This window comes from Trichomycterus rosablanca, chromosome 27, assembly GCF_030014385.1.
Source record: "Trichomycterus rosablanca isolate fTriRos1 chromosome 27, fTriRos1.hap1, whole genome shotgun sequence".
Taxonomy (NCBI): Eukaryota; Metazoa; Chordata; class Actinopteri; order Siluriformes; family Trichomycteridae; genus Trichomycterus; species Trichomycterus rosablanca.
Window position 1 is genome coordinate 7,292,154 of NC_086014.1, and position 17,699 is coordinate 7,309,852.

Here is a 17,699-nt window from a genome sequence, read left to right on the forward strand (position 1 = left end):
GATTGGCTTAGTTATGTAAACGAGCGTCGTAGTGATGCACTTGCTTAATAAAGAAATAAATACACGGTATATTCACTAATTGTCGGGAGCATTTAACACTTTATTAACTTCTTCTGTTACGGTACCGAACAGAGGACAGCTAGAGTCATCGCGTTAGCCAAGCATGCTATTCCATGCACTATGGAAGCCCAAAAGGGTCAAAACACACTCACTTCGCGTAGAAACGTCCATCAAACCATTGTCACAATACAACCACAGAAAAGTTTGTTACAGTTACAACACGCATACAAGTACGGTGGCTCATAAGAAACAAACCAGATATCATTTAACCAAACGATCTACAATTACTACCAATTTGATACGGCACCTAAAATATAAACACTCAGCCGAATACAGCGAGTTTATTATTATATGATGAGAAGAGGAACCGGCTGTCCGCTGACCTAACACGGCAGAGATGCTGATTTTCCTCAAAAAGAACCTTTACTTCATTTTGAGTGTTCTAGTCTTACTACTGCAATGCTGCACTAAGTTTGTTTACTTTTATTTTGTAAAAATAAAAGAACATTAAGCAATAGCTTGGATGCAGGCAATTTTTTTCCTACAGCACTGCAGAGCTATTCAGTTGTTAAACATGTACATTAAATTAATTTGAATAACTGTAATGTACTTGAAGTGTGCACTGTGTGAACAGTATTATCTAGTTCTTATCTAGACAATATCTAGAAAATACAAGTATTGGTTTGAGACTCGGTATCGGATCGGGATCAAAATTAATGATTGGGATCGGGAACAAAAAAATGTGATTGGGAGTTCTTTTTTTGCCTCAAACATCTACACACAATCACCAATAATTACAAAATGGGAAACAGGGTTTAGAAAATATGCAATTTTATTTTACTGACAAAAATAGTTTATTTAGGGGTTACATATCTGTACACACCCTTGGCCTAATACTTAGTTGATGCACCTTTGGCAGCAATTACAGCTTCAAGTCATCTTGGGAAAGAAGCTACGAGGTTGGCACACTTGTTTGTGGCATATGCTTGCAAGCTCAGTCAGGTTGGATTCCACAGATGTTCGATTGGATTCAGGTCTGGGCTCTGGCTGGGCCCCTCAAGGACAATCACAGACTTTCTCCGAAACCACTCTTGGCTGTGTGCTTCGGGTCGTTGTCATGTTGGAAGGTAAACCTTTGTCCCAGAGCGCTCTGGAGCAGGTTTTTTTCAAGGATCTCGATTTTTGGCTGCATTCATCTTTCCCTCTATTAGGACCAGTTGCCCCGGTCCCGCTGCTGAAAAACCCCCACATTGTGATGCTACCACCGCCATGCCTATTCCTTGACACAATCCTTTTTCTGAGGTCTGCAGATAATTCCTTTGACCCCATGACTTGGAGTTTGCTCTGATATGCACTGTCAACTGTGGGACCTTACACAGGTGTTGGCAATTATGTCCAATCAATTGAATTTACCACAGGATGACTCTAAATTAAATTGTAGAAACATCTCAAGCAGTATCAGTGTAAACCTCAGCACCTCAGCTCAATCCTGGGTGTCATATCAAAGGGTGAGCACACTTGTGTACATATGATATTTTACATTTTGATTTTTAATAAACTAGGAGAAACATCTAAAAACCTGCTTTCACTTTGTCATTGTGGGCTATTTTGTGTGGAATTGTGTGACAAAAAATGAACTTAATCTATTATAGAATGAGTCTGTAATGTAATAAAGTGTGGAGAAGGTGAAAGGGGTGTGCAGACTTTCTGGCTTGACTGTATGTTGCAAATTAATAAGTTGCAGATAAATCAGCTTGCGTCTACATATTTTGGGGCATTGTTTTTTTTTTTTTTTTACAGCATGTGTGGAACTTTACTCACTTGTGCCTGGCAGCTCTAAATATTACACATGACCTTAACCACGTGGTCATCAATCGTTTACAGAGAAATGTGAGTATTTGTGACTACCTGTCTCTCAAGTTTCCATTCATGATTAAGAAATACGTTTGGAGCAGTCCCAAATATATTCCATTTGTATGTGTTTGGATGGTCTTGTATGTGTTTGAATTATTTTGATTCTGAATATTTGATGCAGTGTTTTTTTTCACAGCTGTATGTGAACTCCAGGTTTGCAAAGCCACGCTTTAAGAAGTATGGTTTTGAAGTTCTAGATACAGGGAACATGTATCTGATATGGACCCCTGCTGGCCTAAAGATCCAGTGGTTTCACAGCACAGGCATGCTGGTAATTGAAAGAGAAATGCACACCAACAAGGTTTTCACCATGGGTTTATGTGGTAAGCAGACAAATATTAAAAACACAGACATTCCATTTATTAAATTTATATACCAGGGCCAGTGATAGCTCAGTGGTTAAGGTACTGGACTAGTAAACAGAAGGTTGCCAGTTCAAGCCCCGCCACCACCAAGTTGCCACTGTTGGGTCCCTGAGCAAGGCCCTTAACCCTCAATTGCTCATCGTGTTCCGCTCATTGTGTAAGTCGCTTTGGATAAAAAAGCGTCTGCTAAATGCTGAAAATGTAAATATACGTTTAAATTCAATGATCTCTTATTCTACATCTTTCCTTTCACTTATTCCATAGGCTGTTGTGATGGAAACTCACTTAATGATTTTACTATGGCAAATGGTACTGTACTGGCTGGTAATGAAGATCCAGCATTATTTATCGATAGCTGGCAGGTTGGCAACACCACAAGCTATATCAGCCAGAGCCGAAGGAGGGAGGTGAACTGCTCTACCAGTGACTGCTCTGACTGCCTCAAAATGCTCAACAACCTCACCTTCCAGGCCTGTCACCGTTATGTAGGCAGCAGCATACACCAACATCTAAAACATTTACAGACTTACACAACATATACAGTGTTGGAACATTTTGCTTTAATTACTGTCAGCATGCCCATACCAGCTTTGCACACCTAGATTGTGGAATATTTGTCATTGTAGTATTGTTTGAGTTCAGTCGAATTTCGTGGTGACCAGCCAAATATGCCATTTATCTCTGTATCTGTGTGTTAGGTTCCCCCTACTGCATTTTGTGAAGTGTGGGTACGGGATGCAGAGTATGTAAACAACCCATGCGTCGCACTTGCTGCATACGTCGCCTCCTGCTACAAGTTCAACATCTGCATTGAGTGGAGAAACCCAAACTTCTGCCGTATGTTAATCAGACATATAATCACAGTTCAGTCCGAATGACGATGTATAATGTTATTTTAGTTACAGATTTTTTCTCTTTTAGCATTTGTGTGTCCTGAAACGCTGCAATATCAGGCATGTCTGCCAGCCTGCACAGCTCCTTCATGTCCTAATCAAGAGTTTGAGTATGATGCAGATACCTGCTCTGGCTTGACTGAGGGATGCGTGTGTCCAGAGGGAACTCTGCTTCATCGACCGTACTCTTCACTTTGCATTTCACCTAACAAGTGTGGTATGTTGTTGTAATAGTTTATAAACTCTCTTGAGACAGTATTGGTATCTTGCAGATAGGACGTCTACTTAATTTTTGACATATAGTGTATGCATAAAATTAGTCCTTTGCAAATGCTCCAAAAAAACAAAAACATACAATGCTTTTAGGAAAAATGTAGCAGCTTGGGTCTAAAAAAAATATCTGTCACCCACTTACTTCTGTTTGTTTGTCTTTGTCTTTCTCTGTAGCCTGTACTGATAGTTTTGGAACACCACATGCCTTGGGTGAGATTTGGAAAGCATCAGTGGATGGTTGCTGCATGTATCGTTGTGAGAGCGATGGCATCGTGCCTGTGGAGTTCGACTGTAGTGATGTTCCCCAGCCGATCTGCACACGAGCAGGAGAGGTCAGCATCAGCCTGGCTGATGACAACAGCTGCTGCCCACAAAGAGTCTGTGGTCAGTTACACACAATCTTAAACCATACATGCATAAATGTGTGCTTATTTGTAAGTCTATGTGTTGCCTGGGTTACACAACATAAAACTGCCACACCATACAGAATAATGAGCAATAATTTTGTTCTATTTAATTTTAGAGAACTAATTGGTAACGGCAAAATACTTAAATGCAAAAGGTGTGTCAATAAATATACTAAGAAAGTTTGTATCTGGACTTGCAGTAAACAAAGAACATGATGGTAATTTTCTCAGCAACATGTACACGTTATGGAAATTGTCTTAATGCAGTACACATCTTTAGTCAAGCTCTTGGGGCATGAGTTTTGTTAGATGCCTTTTTAACCTTTTTCTGTATTAAGGTTTTTCTTTATCAACCCAAAACATGTACAGGGGTTGGACAATGAAACTGAAACACCTGGTTTTAGACCACAATAATTTATTAGTATGGTGTAGGGCCTCCTTTTGGGGCCAATACAGCGTCAATTCGTCTTGGAAATGACATATACAAGTCCTGCACAGTGGTCAGAGGGATTTTAAGCCATTCTTCTTGCAGGATAGTGGCCAGGTCACTACGTGATGCTGGTGGAGGAAAACGTTTCCTGACTCGCTTCTCCAAAACACCCCAAAGTGGCTCAATAATATTTAGATCTGGTGACTGTGCAGGCCATGGGAGATGTTCAACTTCACTTTCATGTTCATCAAACCAATATTTCACCAGTCTTGCTGTGTGTATTGGTGCATTGTCATCCTGATACACGGCACCGCCTTCAGGATACAATGTTTGAACCATTGGATGCACATGGTCCTCCAGAATGGTTCGGTAGTCCTTGGCAGTGACGCGCCCATCTAGCACAAGTATTGGGCCAAGGGAATGCCATGATATGGCAGCCCAAACAATCACTGATCCACCCCCATGCTTCACTCTGGGCATGCAACAGTCTGGGTGGTACGCTTCTTTGGGGCTTCTCCACACCGTAACTCTCCCGGATGTGGGGAAAACAGTAAAGGTGGACTCATCAGAGAACAATACATGTTTCACATTGTCCACAGCCCAAGATTTGCGCTCCTTGCACCATTGAAACCGACGTTTGGCATTGGCACGAGTGACCAAAGGTTTGGCTATAGCAGCCCGGCCGTGTATATTGACCCTGTGGAGCTCCCGACGGACAGTTCTGGTGGAAACAGGAGAGTTGAGGTGCACATTTAATTCTGCCGTGATTTGGGCAGCCGTGGTTTTATGTTTTTTGGATACGATCCGGGTTAGCACCCGAACATCCCTTTCAGACAGCTTCATCTTGCATCCACAGTTAATCCTGTTGGATGTGGTTTGTCCTTCTTGGTGGTATGCTGACATTACTCTGGATACCGTGGCTCTTGATACATCACAAAGACTTGCTGTCTTGGTCACAGATGCGCCAGCAAGACGTGCACCAACAATTTGTCCTCTTTTGAACTTTGGTATGTCACCCATAATGTTGTGTGCATTGCAATATTTTGAGCAAAACTGTGCAACCCTGCTAATTGAACCTTCACACTCTGCTCTTACTGGTGCAATGTGCAATTAATGAAGATTGGCCACCAGACTGGTCCAATTTAGCCATGAAACCTCCCACACTAAAATTACAGGTGTTTCAGTTTCATTGTGAAACTGAACAGTTTCATTTTGTAGTGACTTACTAGGAATGAAAGACAAGTTAACAACAAAATACTGTAGATCAACAAAGAAGTCAACAAAACAGAATAAACAAAAAAGACAACAACCCCACTCACCATGATGTGGTGATAAGCATAATGTAGTCTGAAAAAAATAACACTTTTAGTGATTTCTGAAAATTAATCACAAGTTAAAAACTTAAATCTCTTATTTACAAAGTATTCAGATCATTTGCTTAATACTTTCAGAAGTACTTACAGCTAATTGTAGGCATTATTTACAGTTGCAAGTCTTCTTAAATATGACTGTACAAGCTTCGTTCCCTGCATAGGCAGTTTATTCCATACAGTCATAATAATGTATTGTTGTAAAAGTGTAATAGTATTGACTTTAATTAGAATTTCATTTAGCGTGTATTTTATATTGCCCAGACATGCAAATTGAAAATATTGTTGATATCTCGCATTGTCCGACATTGTTAGCTGTGATTTGTACATAACAGTAACATGTTTTGGAAATACTTTACACTGTGTCTGCACTTGCTGCGTAATCTTTCAAGTAAAGCAGTAAAACAGACTTGCTTCTCAGAATACTAATTACCTTCTTACACCAAAGAGTACACAGTAATCCATTTTAAATACAAACTGTATAGCATTTTAGTAATTACTAAACAAACTGGCAGCTAGAACAGTGAACAGTGATCCTCTTGAGACTCAGAAGAAAAAAGGTTTTAGTTATTAGGATTTTTTTGGATAATTTAAGTATTGTGGTTGAAAGAAACATAGTGCAACAATTTCTTTTCAACAATGTTATTTATTTGTTTTTTTATCATCTGTCCTTTGTAGTGGACATCGGGTCTTGTTTGATCAAAAAATATTATGTTGTAATGTAATAATATTGTATTTATTTTTATATAGATTTTAATTAAAATTGTATAATTTCACCTACATTAAAACAGTTTGATAAAGGAAACACACCTGAACCCTGAAACACTGAAAAGAATAGAAAAACATCTCAGAGTGGAACTTTTTTCTTTAAACTGCATATTCACCTAAATAGTCACCTAAAGATAATCACACAGTATTTACACCATCACACATGGAATAACAGGAGGCTTGTAATACGGGGCGGCACGGTGGCTTAGTGGGTAGCACTGTCGCCTCACAGCAAGAAGGTCCTGGGTTCGATCCCCAGGTGTGGTGGTCCAGGTCCTTTCTGTGTGGCGTTTGCATGTTCTCCCCGTGTTTCCTCCGGGTGCTCCGGTTTCCTCCCACAGTCCAAAGACGTGCAAGTGAGGTGAATTGGAGATACAAAATTGTCCATGACTGTGTTCGATGTAACCTTGTGTAAATCTTGTGTAATGAGTAACTACCGTTCCTGTCATGAATGTAACCAAAGTGTAAAACATGACGTTAAAATCCTAATAAACAAACAAACAAAAATTTAATACATTTGACAAATGTTTGTCCTCTGCATCCTGCTCTCCTGCATGGTGATGCATGTACTGCAGTTTTGGCAAATGCAGTGACCCATGTTTTTTGACCTCATCATTGGGCTGAGGTTCAACAGGCCTCCTCTTCTTCTGGCCTTCCTCTTCCTCATCTCCTAACAGCTCTAAATATGACTCACCTGCATAAATTCTTGATAAATTCATCTTTGCCTTATTCAGCCCATTGCTTCCTTGTATTGAAACAGGCTAAATACAGGGGATGGTAAGTCCTGCTGTCCACTACAAAGGACATTTGAATAAATTTTGTGTTTTGAAAGGGTTAAAATTGCTGTACATTTCTGAAATCTTTCTAAATTCCATGAGCTCTGTTTACCACACCCCCACAAATGTGACATTACTAAAAAGCCCAGGATGTACTCTATTCAGCGCAGTCATACTCAAATGGATTGCATAAATGGTGCTTGAGTTAGAGATCTCATACTCATGTCCCCCACAGTAAACAAAATGAATTGCTGGGTCTCAGGAGGATATGTTGCATATAACTACCTACAAACATTTACAACATGGCAACCAAGACTGCATTGTCTTTATTATGAATGACCTTGTTGGTGTGGTACATATATCATGTGACTGTTTTCTGTTCCAGTGTGACTGACTTATTTTGCTAAATAATGTGTTATTTTTTACAGTGTGTAATCAAAGTGTATGTGAGGCAGCTCCATTGGAATGTAAATTTGGTCAGAAGTTGGTGTCATACTTCAGACATGACTCATGCTGCCCAGAGTACACTTGTGGTGAGCTTACACAATGTGTGGTGCAAACACAAAAGTCTTTCTTTGGCAAAAAAAGTTGATAGTTTATTATAGTATAGCCTGACAATATTTATTTCTCTTTTTCTGTCTTCACAGAATGTGATTCTGACCAGTGTGTGCTGGATGTTCCTGTGTGCCGTGAGGATCAGAAGCTAATTGCCACCTTTGCTGAAGGAAGTTGCTGCCTGGCACACATTTGCAGTAAGTTGTTTGAGTGAATGTGGCATTTTCAGTCACCGGCATAGCATCATCCATAGAATCATCTTATTACTTTGTATTGATTAGAGTATGTGCATGTTAAAAAAGCTTATACAAGTTATTATGGTACTGTAAAAAAAGATATATATATAATTAAAAAACAAGGAAGGTGCCCAGGTGGCACAGTGGGATATTCTGTTAGCACACCAGCGCAGAGATTCTAAACTCCTTGGTTTGAGACTCGGCGTTGCCACCGGTTGGCTAGGTGCCATCTATCGAGCATAATTGGCAGTGCCTGCAGCAGACACTTTTCTGCTATGACGGGATACCCGGATTGTGTGGGTGGGGTCTTCAAACGCTGTGTAAGGACCCTAATTGGCAGATAGAGAGGCGTCTGTGCAGAATGCATGGGTAAAAAAGGGTTCCGCTGTGGGCTGCAGGAGGATTGGGTTGGAGGAGGCGTAAGCAGCAATATACCCACCTCAATCAGGGATCCCCCAGCAGCAGAGGACAAACATTGTTTACTGTGAAAGCCATACAAATTAGTATAAGCTTTCATACTGTAACCTGGTGTAAACCTTGTATAAGAGAGGATAATTAACCTACATTTCTTCAATTTGCACATCTTGCAAAGACAAACCATATCATCATAATTTTGTGATTTTGTTGTATTTCATAAAAAGACAAATTAAAAGATTGGTACGGTAATTAAAAGATCATTACAGTATTGGCCCATCTGAACCAAATAACTGGTTGTGCCACTCTTGTGACTTCTTTACATCACTGTGGAGGAATTTTGGCTTCTTTGCAAAATTGCTTTAATTCAGCCACAGTGGAGTGTTTTCAAGCATGAAGTGCTACTTTTAAGTCTTGTCACAGCATTTCAATAGGTTTCAAGTCAGGATTTTGACTCAGCCACTCCAAAAGCTTAATTTAGTTTCTTTTAAGCCATTTGAGGTAGATTTGCGTCTGTGTTTATGGTTCATTGTCCTGCTGTCCCATCCTGCTATTTTGTCCACAACAGTTTGCTCCTTGCAATCCTCCCATGGATGCCATTTTTGTCCAATGTCTTTCTGACAGGTTCTATTTAAGTGATGTTTAGATTCAACATGTATGACAGTAATCATGTCTGGGTGTGGTCAGTAAAATTGAACTTAACTGTCAATCGAATATGGTTGATTTAGTGACTTAAGGGAGTAATTATTTTCACACAGGGCCAGGTAGGGCTGATGAGCATTTTCCTTAAATAAATGAAATCAAACAAAAAAAAAAAGTCTTGTGATAAGCCTTCTTAGAAGAGTGGCTGTTGTAACTGAAAAGATCACATAGAGGCCACTCTATTTTTCTTTCTTAAATTCATTTATTTTGGAAATGGGATGTCCAACACGCTAATGGTCATAAATATATAAGATAAGATAAGATAAGATAAGATAAACCTTTATTAGTCCCACAGTGGGGAAATTCACATTCAATCAAATTTCATATGGAGAGAAAAAATACTGTGTTTCTTAAGGAGAGGCTTAACAATGAAAAACTAGGGGACATAAGTTTCCAAGTACCAGGGATGATGCAGTATGTTGAAGAGCAGTGCTAAATACGGACAGTATATATTTTTCCTTAGCTTCACACTTAGTGCTTTGAAAACATGTTTGTTTAGAAACATTTAGAAACATGTTTTTTTTTAGAAACTTTAAAGAAAAGTGTGTCTGTGGGGGGTGGGGGGCTGTGGTTTATCTGAGCTATAATAATTTAGATGGATGTTCATATACGTCTGGCCATATAGTATATCTTACTAAAAATACAATACAAAAGCAAAAAGGGTTGAATTTAAGATTAATGTGGACTAAACATTGAAAGCAAAGACAAAGCAACAGTTGACATGTATTATTTTGGTTTGTGTTTATTTAACAGTGTGTGACGTATGTTCAGAAGAGCTTCCTAAATGTGAGGAAGGAGAGCTGCTGACCGTGGATGCAAACAGTACCGATCGTTGCTGTCCCATTTATCACTGCTGTAGGTCACACCCCTTTTTTAAATACACGTTTACCAAGCAGGCAGTATATATAATATACTATATAATATAGTAGGCAGTACATATAATAAAATATCCCTTTGGGATTAATAAAGTGATCTATCTATAAAATACAGGAAGTTAAACATCTCCTAAAATAACAAAAATAAAAGTGGAACTGCTTGGATATATAAACTTATGTTTGATACAGAACAGCACAAGACACAAAAATAACACAATAAAAGCTTGGCATGAGAAAAAGATAAAAAAGGTGAAAACAATGCCAGGGCACGATTAATGATCCTCTTTGCTCAGTTTAAGACAAAGGACAAGATCAGACTAGTCCATGATTAATTAGAAATTAGACTAAAATTGTATTGTAATTAGAGTAAAATTGATGAAAGAACCTTTTGAAAGGTGGTTTGAAATGTAGCAAAGAAACCATGTACATCAAAAGAACTTTAGACTGCAACTGAGCCGGAGACATCTAGAGTGATTCAACCTGTACTATACACTGCACACTGAACAAAACAGGGCTCTATGGGAACAAACCTGCTTCAAGAAAGCCATAAAAAGTGTGAGTGAATGAACTTTGCCAAACCAAACCAAAATTTTTAGTGTTCCATAATGTTGTAGGGCTGCTTTGCTGCCTTTGTGACTGAAGGCTTTAAATATGTAACATAGACAATGAAATCAGAGAATTATTAGACTTTATTATCAGAATTATCAAACTACGGTTGAGTTGAACAAAATGGGTCCTGCAACAGGATAATGACTCACAGCATACATCCAAAAGCACACCAGAATGGCAGAAGAAACCCTGCAAACATTTAAGAGCTTAAGAGAATTGCAGTGAAAGTGTGAACAGACAGGTCTGTTTGGAGTTTCGAGTCATTGTTGCCAAAGACTGTGCTCTTAATCCTGTCCATGTCATACACAATGTTGTTTTTTTATTTCTTTTCTGAAAAGAATGCATATATGTTGACATGTTAACTTTTTTGGACATGCTATTAAAATATTGTAATGATACAAAGTTGGTACATAATCCACTTATTTCTAAAGATAATGGCTTTTTTTACACTAAACATTCAAAGGTGCCAATAATGTTCACCCCAACTGTATTTGGTATGTGTGTGCAGTGTGCGAGCCTTCCCGATGTTCAGCCATAACATGTCCAGTAGGAATGGTTCCTATCTCCACGGTGGTTCCAGGACAGTGCTGTCCATTACAGGCATGCGGTAGGCCCTTATTTGTGTGTGTGTATGTGTGTGTGTCTGTTTATGTGTATGTGTATGAGTTCAAACTAAGCATAAAACATTTCTTTTTCAGAATGTTCATGTGAGAAAATTACTCGGCCTAAGTGTTCCCTGGTAAGTCAGTTAATCCTAAATAATGACAGTACCCACATTACATCAAATCAGAGTAACAGTAATTACTACGTCAAATAAAGACTATTTAATTAAAAATTAAAAATTCGAAATATAGTTACATTTGCAAAGCTTTATACCTGAATTCAATTAAAAACAGCTTTTTTAAGGTTAGGCTCTAATGTCTTGCTAAATAAAAACAATAGTCTTACTTAGTGTGTAAGCATCTAGTTTATTTTTATAATGGATTTAATACATACTCTATGTTAGAAATTAAAAGTTAACTAGATGTGGCTGAAACGTCTGAAAGCAATCATTAGAAGGGTGTCCACATACTATAATATATAATATAGTATATACTTGTTAGTTGGGTTGGATTGTCAGAGGGGATTCCTATAACATACAATTACGACCTCTTTTTACTGATAGATGGCACTTGCACAATGAGACAGGGGGTAATAGAGATCAGTGCGTGACTCTCCGCAGCGATACTGAACCTCATATTAACCCGCCTCGTTTGGTGAAAAGAAGCAGTCGGCGACTACTGGAGGGGGCGTGTGATAGCCATGGCTCTCCTCGGTCAGGAGAGAGGTAGGGAGGAAGCAATATATGATTGGGTAATTGGATATGACTATATTGGGAGGAAAATTGGGAGAAAAATAAAATAAATAAATACAGTGTCTATAATAATTGTCTGTGTTTGGGAAGTAGCCTTTTCAGAGTGTTTCCTAATAACCCAGACCTTTTACAACCCTGACCGGATCAAGCAATTGATAAAATAAAAAAAGGTTTAAATTAGCTAACAATGTGGCTTTAGTTCTATTGTGAAACTACCAAGTACAAATATTGATCCCTTGTTGCATATTGACTAAAGTATGTAAATGCATTTCATTTTAATTTGTGCAATTCATTTTAAGGTTTTAATAGTTTTACTTTTATGTTGTAAAGGGTGAGAGTTTGCAGTTAGACCGAGCATTTGTGGTGGACCCTGAGAATCACTGTGGCTGCAAACGATATAACTGTGGTAAGAAAATATAAATCCTGTTATTAAAAATATAGTGTAGTTTAATAGTAGTAGAATTAGAACTAAGTTATAGGTATATATTATGTTTCCTTTATTTCCTTGTTTGTGTAATTTGTCAGTCTGTGTGCTATTGTGTTTGCATATGTACAGTAAGAAACGCAGTGTGCCTGGATGGAGAGAGGGGTGTGATGAGGCCAGGACAGACTATTATAGAACAAAATGCTGTGGGAGTCTGTCATACCACGAGATGCACACACACATTTGACTCTGCCACTGGATTCTACCTCATAAAAGCAACCAGTATTAACTGCACCTCACAATGTCAGCCAGTAAGTTCTCTGTTCAGCAGTCTGGGCACTCACACTTGACCATGTCTAACCATACTTATTTCGTTTGAGTTGTGGGCGGTAGGGTGGCACAGTGGGTAGTGGTGTCACCTCACGGCAAGAAAAGCCTGGGTTTGATTCCCTGGCCTGGCAACCCAGGTCTTTACTGTGTGGAGTTTGCATGTTCCCCTTGTCAGTGTGGAATTCCTCCAGGTAGTTTGGTTTCCTCCCACAAGTCCAAAGACGTGCAGTCAGGCCAATTGCAGTTACTAAAAAACCTCAGTTGGAGTGTTTGTTTGTTTATTAGGATTTAAACGTCATGTTTTACACTGGCTACATTCATGACAGGAGTGTGTGTGTGTGTGTGAATTTGTGCATTTGGGATTGACAACCTTGGGTTTGGTGTGTTTCTTGCTTTTTGCCCAATTAATCAGACCAGGAAAATCGCTTGTAAAACAGGCAATATATGAATGACGGAAGAATACTAAGAGTATAGCATGGTCCTGTTCTGAAAATATACCACTGTCAGCTGGAAAAAATTTGACTGGCAGTCAAATTTGATTTAAAAATGTCAACAAGGAGCCAGTAAAACAGGGTTACATGTGTTTCTTACCTTATTTAATGTCTGTGTATCAGTACCAGGTTTACGTTCCCTCTAAAGACCAGAGTTCCTGCTGTGGAGTTTGTAAGAACGTGTCCTGTGTGCATTATAGTGACAATGGATCTCTGACATACAAGGTAAGATGTACAGTCAGTTTCTAAAATAGAATAAAATTGGTTTTGTCATTTTTATTATACAGCACATAGAAATTTGTATGTGCTTAGAATCTGGCATTTTTGATAAACAAAAATCTATTTCAGAAAAAACTGGCACATTTGTGATCAAATGGTGAGGCAGAAAGAATGCTATTATCAATTTGATCACATGTTCATATAAATATATTTTTGCACACGTCACATTTACTTTGCTCCAGGACAGTTTTTAAGTAAACAAACATTATTTTATTACATTATTTTATTACATGTAAGCGTTTTAATGTATTTAACATATATGTATTTAAAAACTTGTAATTCAGGGCTATGTCTGACATTCTCTAGCATTAACGAAAAAATATGTATTTATCACAAGATTTCCCATTAAGTCTTTAAATAAGTGTGTATTCTACATGGCATATTTAAATTCCAGTGTGTGTCGCTTTTGTAGCCAGGAAAGAGCTGGGTTGATGACTGCATGCACTATGACTGTGTAGACACAAAGTCTGGACCAGTGCTGGTCTCCTACCCGTATAGCTGCCCCCCCTTCAACGAAACAGAATGCATGAAGGTAAACAAACAAACAAACACCCCACCCCTCCTCACACACACACACATTAAACTGTTAAAGAGGTTTATTCAGATACCAGATATACTTTCTTAAGCATTTCTTATGTTTTAGATTGGAGGCACAACAGTAACATACATGGATGGATGCTGCAAAACATGTGAGTTGCTTTATCGTTATTTCATTATTTTAATTCAGTATTAAAAAATTTTTATACTGGCAGTAGACAATCTTTAAGCCCAATTCATAAATCTAACTGTTTATAAAGTCTTTATCATTTGAATAATGCATCAAAAAAACAAATAAAATGAATGATGTAGCATTTTAGACTAGAAGGATACTTTGTTAATTCTGCCATGTCACAATTATTCAACCCCTACATAATATTGCTAATCTTAAAACCTACTGCTCGTCCGTATGACCTAATGTTGGGTTACAAAAAGATTGAACCATTGGAAACTCAATTATAAGACTTTATTTACTTCAGCTGTAAGGTGATATATAAACATCACTCAGAGATTTAAGTGTTTAAGGTGTTTCAACCGTGGTCAAAACGGGAAAAAAAACCCCACCATGTTACTGCAGAAGATTTACAGGATGACCTGATGAAGGTTTGTCCAATGTCCAACAACCAAAGTCCTTATGGCTGGACTCCACAAAGCACCAGAAAGGGTTGACTGGAATATTGTAGAAGGAATTGAGATAGACCAGAGTTTTTGAATCAAATGAATCAGAATCAATACTGGAACTGTTTGGCCAAATGGATCAGCAGTTTGTCTGGTGTAAAAAAGGCAAGGCTTATGACCAGAATAATACTTATCCCCACATTTAATGATGGAGGTGGGTCAGTGATGATGTGGCAGTGTTTTTCTGCTGCAGGAACTGGCAATGTTGTATCATGTGACTGGCATCATGGATTCAGAAGTCCAAAGTGATTTTAAAAACATAAAATTGAATTGGTGATAGATAGACTTTCCAGCAAGACAATGATCCCAAGCACATTTCCTAGTCAGCCAAAGCATGGTTAAGGACGAATGGACAAGACGAGAGTCAGTTAGATACCTCTGACTGCAACTGTGCATTTTTTTTTTCTTTTTATGAAAACATTTCTTTTTATAATGTATTTAAAAATTCCTACTCAAATAGTCATTTTAGTCATTCATCCATAACTTTACTTTAAAAATGTTATTTATTAGGATTATAATATTAAAGCCATAGACACCACTCTGCAATTATGAGTATAGACAAATAGATCTAAATGTAAATGAATGGTCATATACAGTATATGTATTTTTTTAAGTTACTGAAAAATGGTTCCTATTAATAATTTCTATATTACAAAAACATTTTTATTACCATGGTTTACATTTTAAATTCAAGTGCTAAAAATGCAACTTAAAAATATACCTAAAGATTTGTTGTGGCTTTTGTGGTTTTTCACACATGCAGGCAATTTACCAGGTTTAAAATTTTAAAGTTTTAAAAAAACTGTAGGTATGTAATGACAGGGGATTTCAATCATTTATACAACTGTTCTTTTTCTGTCTAAATGAACTACTTGAACACCTTGAATACCTATTTTCTCAAAATAAAAAAAATAAAAAAAAGCTTTCTGGACTATTTTTGTGTTAAAAAGAGTAGGATGCTCAGGTGGCCCAACTACCCAAACCCATCACATCTGCGATTCGGGTTTGAATCCCATCCGGATACTATCAGCCAGCCGCCGAGCATCTAGAAAGGCATGATTGACTGTGTCTGAGAAGTGATGACTACTAAAGCCCTGTACAGGGTATCCTTGCTTTGTGTACAGTGTTGCCCTGATGAAACTGGCCCCACTGCGACCCTTACCAGGATACATGTTATTTAAATGAAAGTTGGCCTGCAGGTCTAAAAAAAGTGTTTCCTTGTTTGAACACTGGCTGTTGCTATCGCAAAACCAGTCCAAATTACTCCTCATCTCCTTTCTCAAAACTCAAACAGTAACGACTTTACACGTACTACATTAATGTTCCTGAACTTCTGTATAGACATGGTAGCTTCAAAGAAAAAATTTTCCACTGATTTTAGAGGGAAGTGTGTGTGTGCCTAATTTGTCAGGAAACAGTTGTGTACACAACAATGCCAATAATACATCACTAAAATTTGTCACTTAAATAAAAAGGGTGTGTCATTGATTGTAATTAAGTAGGCCTATTATTTTTATTTGTTTTATTATAGTCTGAGGTCTGTAATTGCTTATTTTTTCTACATCTGCCCCCCAACAATAAAAGTTTGGACACCCCTGCTTTAACATGTACAATAATATTGTAATGCCATCATTTAGCCAAAGAACAAGAACAGTTGCAGTATTTATTGAAAGCTTAAGACTGTCACAACATAGAGTACAGTCTTTTGCAAATGTATGTGAACTTATTAGCTTTTTATGTATTATATTAGCTTTGGTTGACTCATGAGATGATAACGTAAATACTTCTTTGCAATTTCTTTGCAAGGTGTTGCTTTACGGACCTTTTGGCTTTGGGGTGCTTTCACACAACACCTACCCAGTAAATTGCCAGTAAAATACAAGTGTGAAGGAAGTTTTAGCTTCTTATTTGCTAAATCACGCCATTATTTTTCTGGGAGTCGGAAGGTCAGACTCTTCTCTCCATGTTTTTTTTTTTTTTATAATGTAAAGTTTTATTAACCTTTACTTTAGTTGCTTAATATAATTATAAAATGTCTAAGCTATAAACGAAGTAAGCACAAACTTTTTGTGCAAATTTTGTGCATGCAGGTTCATTAGTTTCCTTTTTGACAATGTAATAATTGCTGTATAATAAGACTGTAATAAATTGTACCAATCTCCTCAGGCACCGGATACTCAGTCTACCCCTTCCCTGTTAGCACACTGAAACCCACCATTAGCACAAACTGTGAACGAGGTATATACAATTTATCAGTTAAAAAGGCTTCTCATGACCATTGTTGATTTCCAACAATGTACTTCCCCTCCAACAAACGCAAAACAGCTTTAAAAAAAGAGCCTCCTAATTAACATATTGCTAACTATTATTAATTAAAAAAATATATATATACTCTTTCCCCATTTTGCTCTGATGGGCAGTGCATTGTTGATAGCCAACAATGTACTCTTGGTAGTAGCCAGCTGGTGAATGTCTAGTTTGCATGATTGTGTGTGTTTGTATGTACAGTAAGTGTGTAGTCTGTGGTTATAACGTACAGTAATCTTTTGGGTGATATGGTGAATCTAAAATGTTCTGCCTTCCTTATATTCTCTAGATTTTGTCTGACACAATACGTTTGTTTATCTACACTTGTTTATCTAAAGCATTTAAGATGATGCCACATTACCCAAACTGTTACAGTGCTTGCTAGCTCTAGGTTCTAGTTGTCATATTGTAGCTGTTTATTTTTCGTTAGGGTGGTATTGTTTTTTTCTATACTGTAGTCACAATTCTAGTATTCTTATTCATTTTTAGTTTAGTTACTGTATTGGTCAATATTTCTTCAAGCAAGTGGGGAAAGAATGTGTATACGATCGTCCTGTAGTTACGGTCATCAGAATCTGAAAATGTGTAAATTCCTCTAAATTAGCTGCCTCATAAAATAACGTGGGTGGATATAATATAAATTATTTTCATA

At 37.7% G+C, this 17,699-nt stretch overlaps 1 protein-coding gene across 1 annotated transcript in view; it reads left to right on the forward strand.

The window, feature by feature from the left end:
• otog (otogelin) overlaps window positions 1–17,699 on the forward strand; it is a 114,496-nt gene that overhangs the window by 89,760 nt on the left and 7,037 nt on the right. Inside the window, exons 37-53 of the mRNA XM_062989360.1 lie at window positions 1,861–1,950; window positions 2,111–2,297; window positions 2,604–2,824; window positions 3,038–3,176; window positions 3,261–3,449; window positions 3,680–3,889; window positions 7,685–7,789; window positions 7,904–8,008; window positions 9,917–10,018; window positions 11,156–11,254; window positions 11,346–11,386; window positions 12,332–12,407; window positions 12,558–12,736; window positions 13,370–13,471; window positions 13,938–14,057; window positions 14,169–14,214; window positions 16,907–16,978. Of these exons, the coding sequence (XP_062845430.1) occupies window positions 1,861–1,950; window positions 2,111–2,297; window positions 2,604–2,824; window positions 3,038–3,176; window positions 3,261–3,449; window positions 3,680–3,889; window positions 7,685–7,789; window positions 7,904–8,008; window positions 9,917–10,018; window positions 11,156–11,254; window positions 11,346–11,386; window positions 12,332–12,407; window positions 12,558–12,736; window positions 13,370–13,471; window positions 13,938–14,057; window positions 14,169–14,214; window positions 16,907–16,978 (2,083 nt within the window). The remainder of the gene's footprint in view (window positions 1–1,860; window positions 1,951–2,110; window positions 2,298–2,603; window positions 2,825–3,037; window positions 3,177–3,260; window positions 3,450–3,679; window positions 3,890–7,684; window positions 7,790–7,903; window positions 8,009–9,916; window positions 10,019–11,155; window positions 11,255–11,345; window positions 11,387–12,331; window positions 12,408–12,557; window positions 12,737–13,369; window positions 13,472–13,937; window positions 14,058–14,168; window positions 14,215–16,906; window positions 16,979–17,699) is intronic.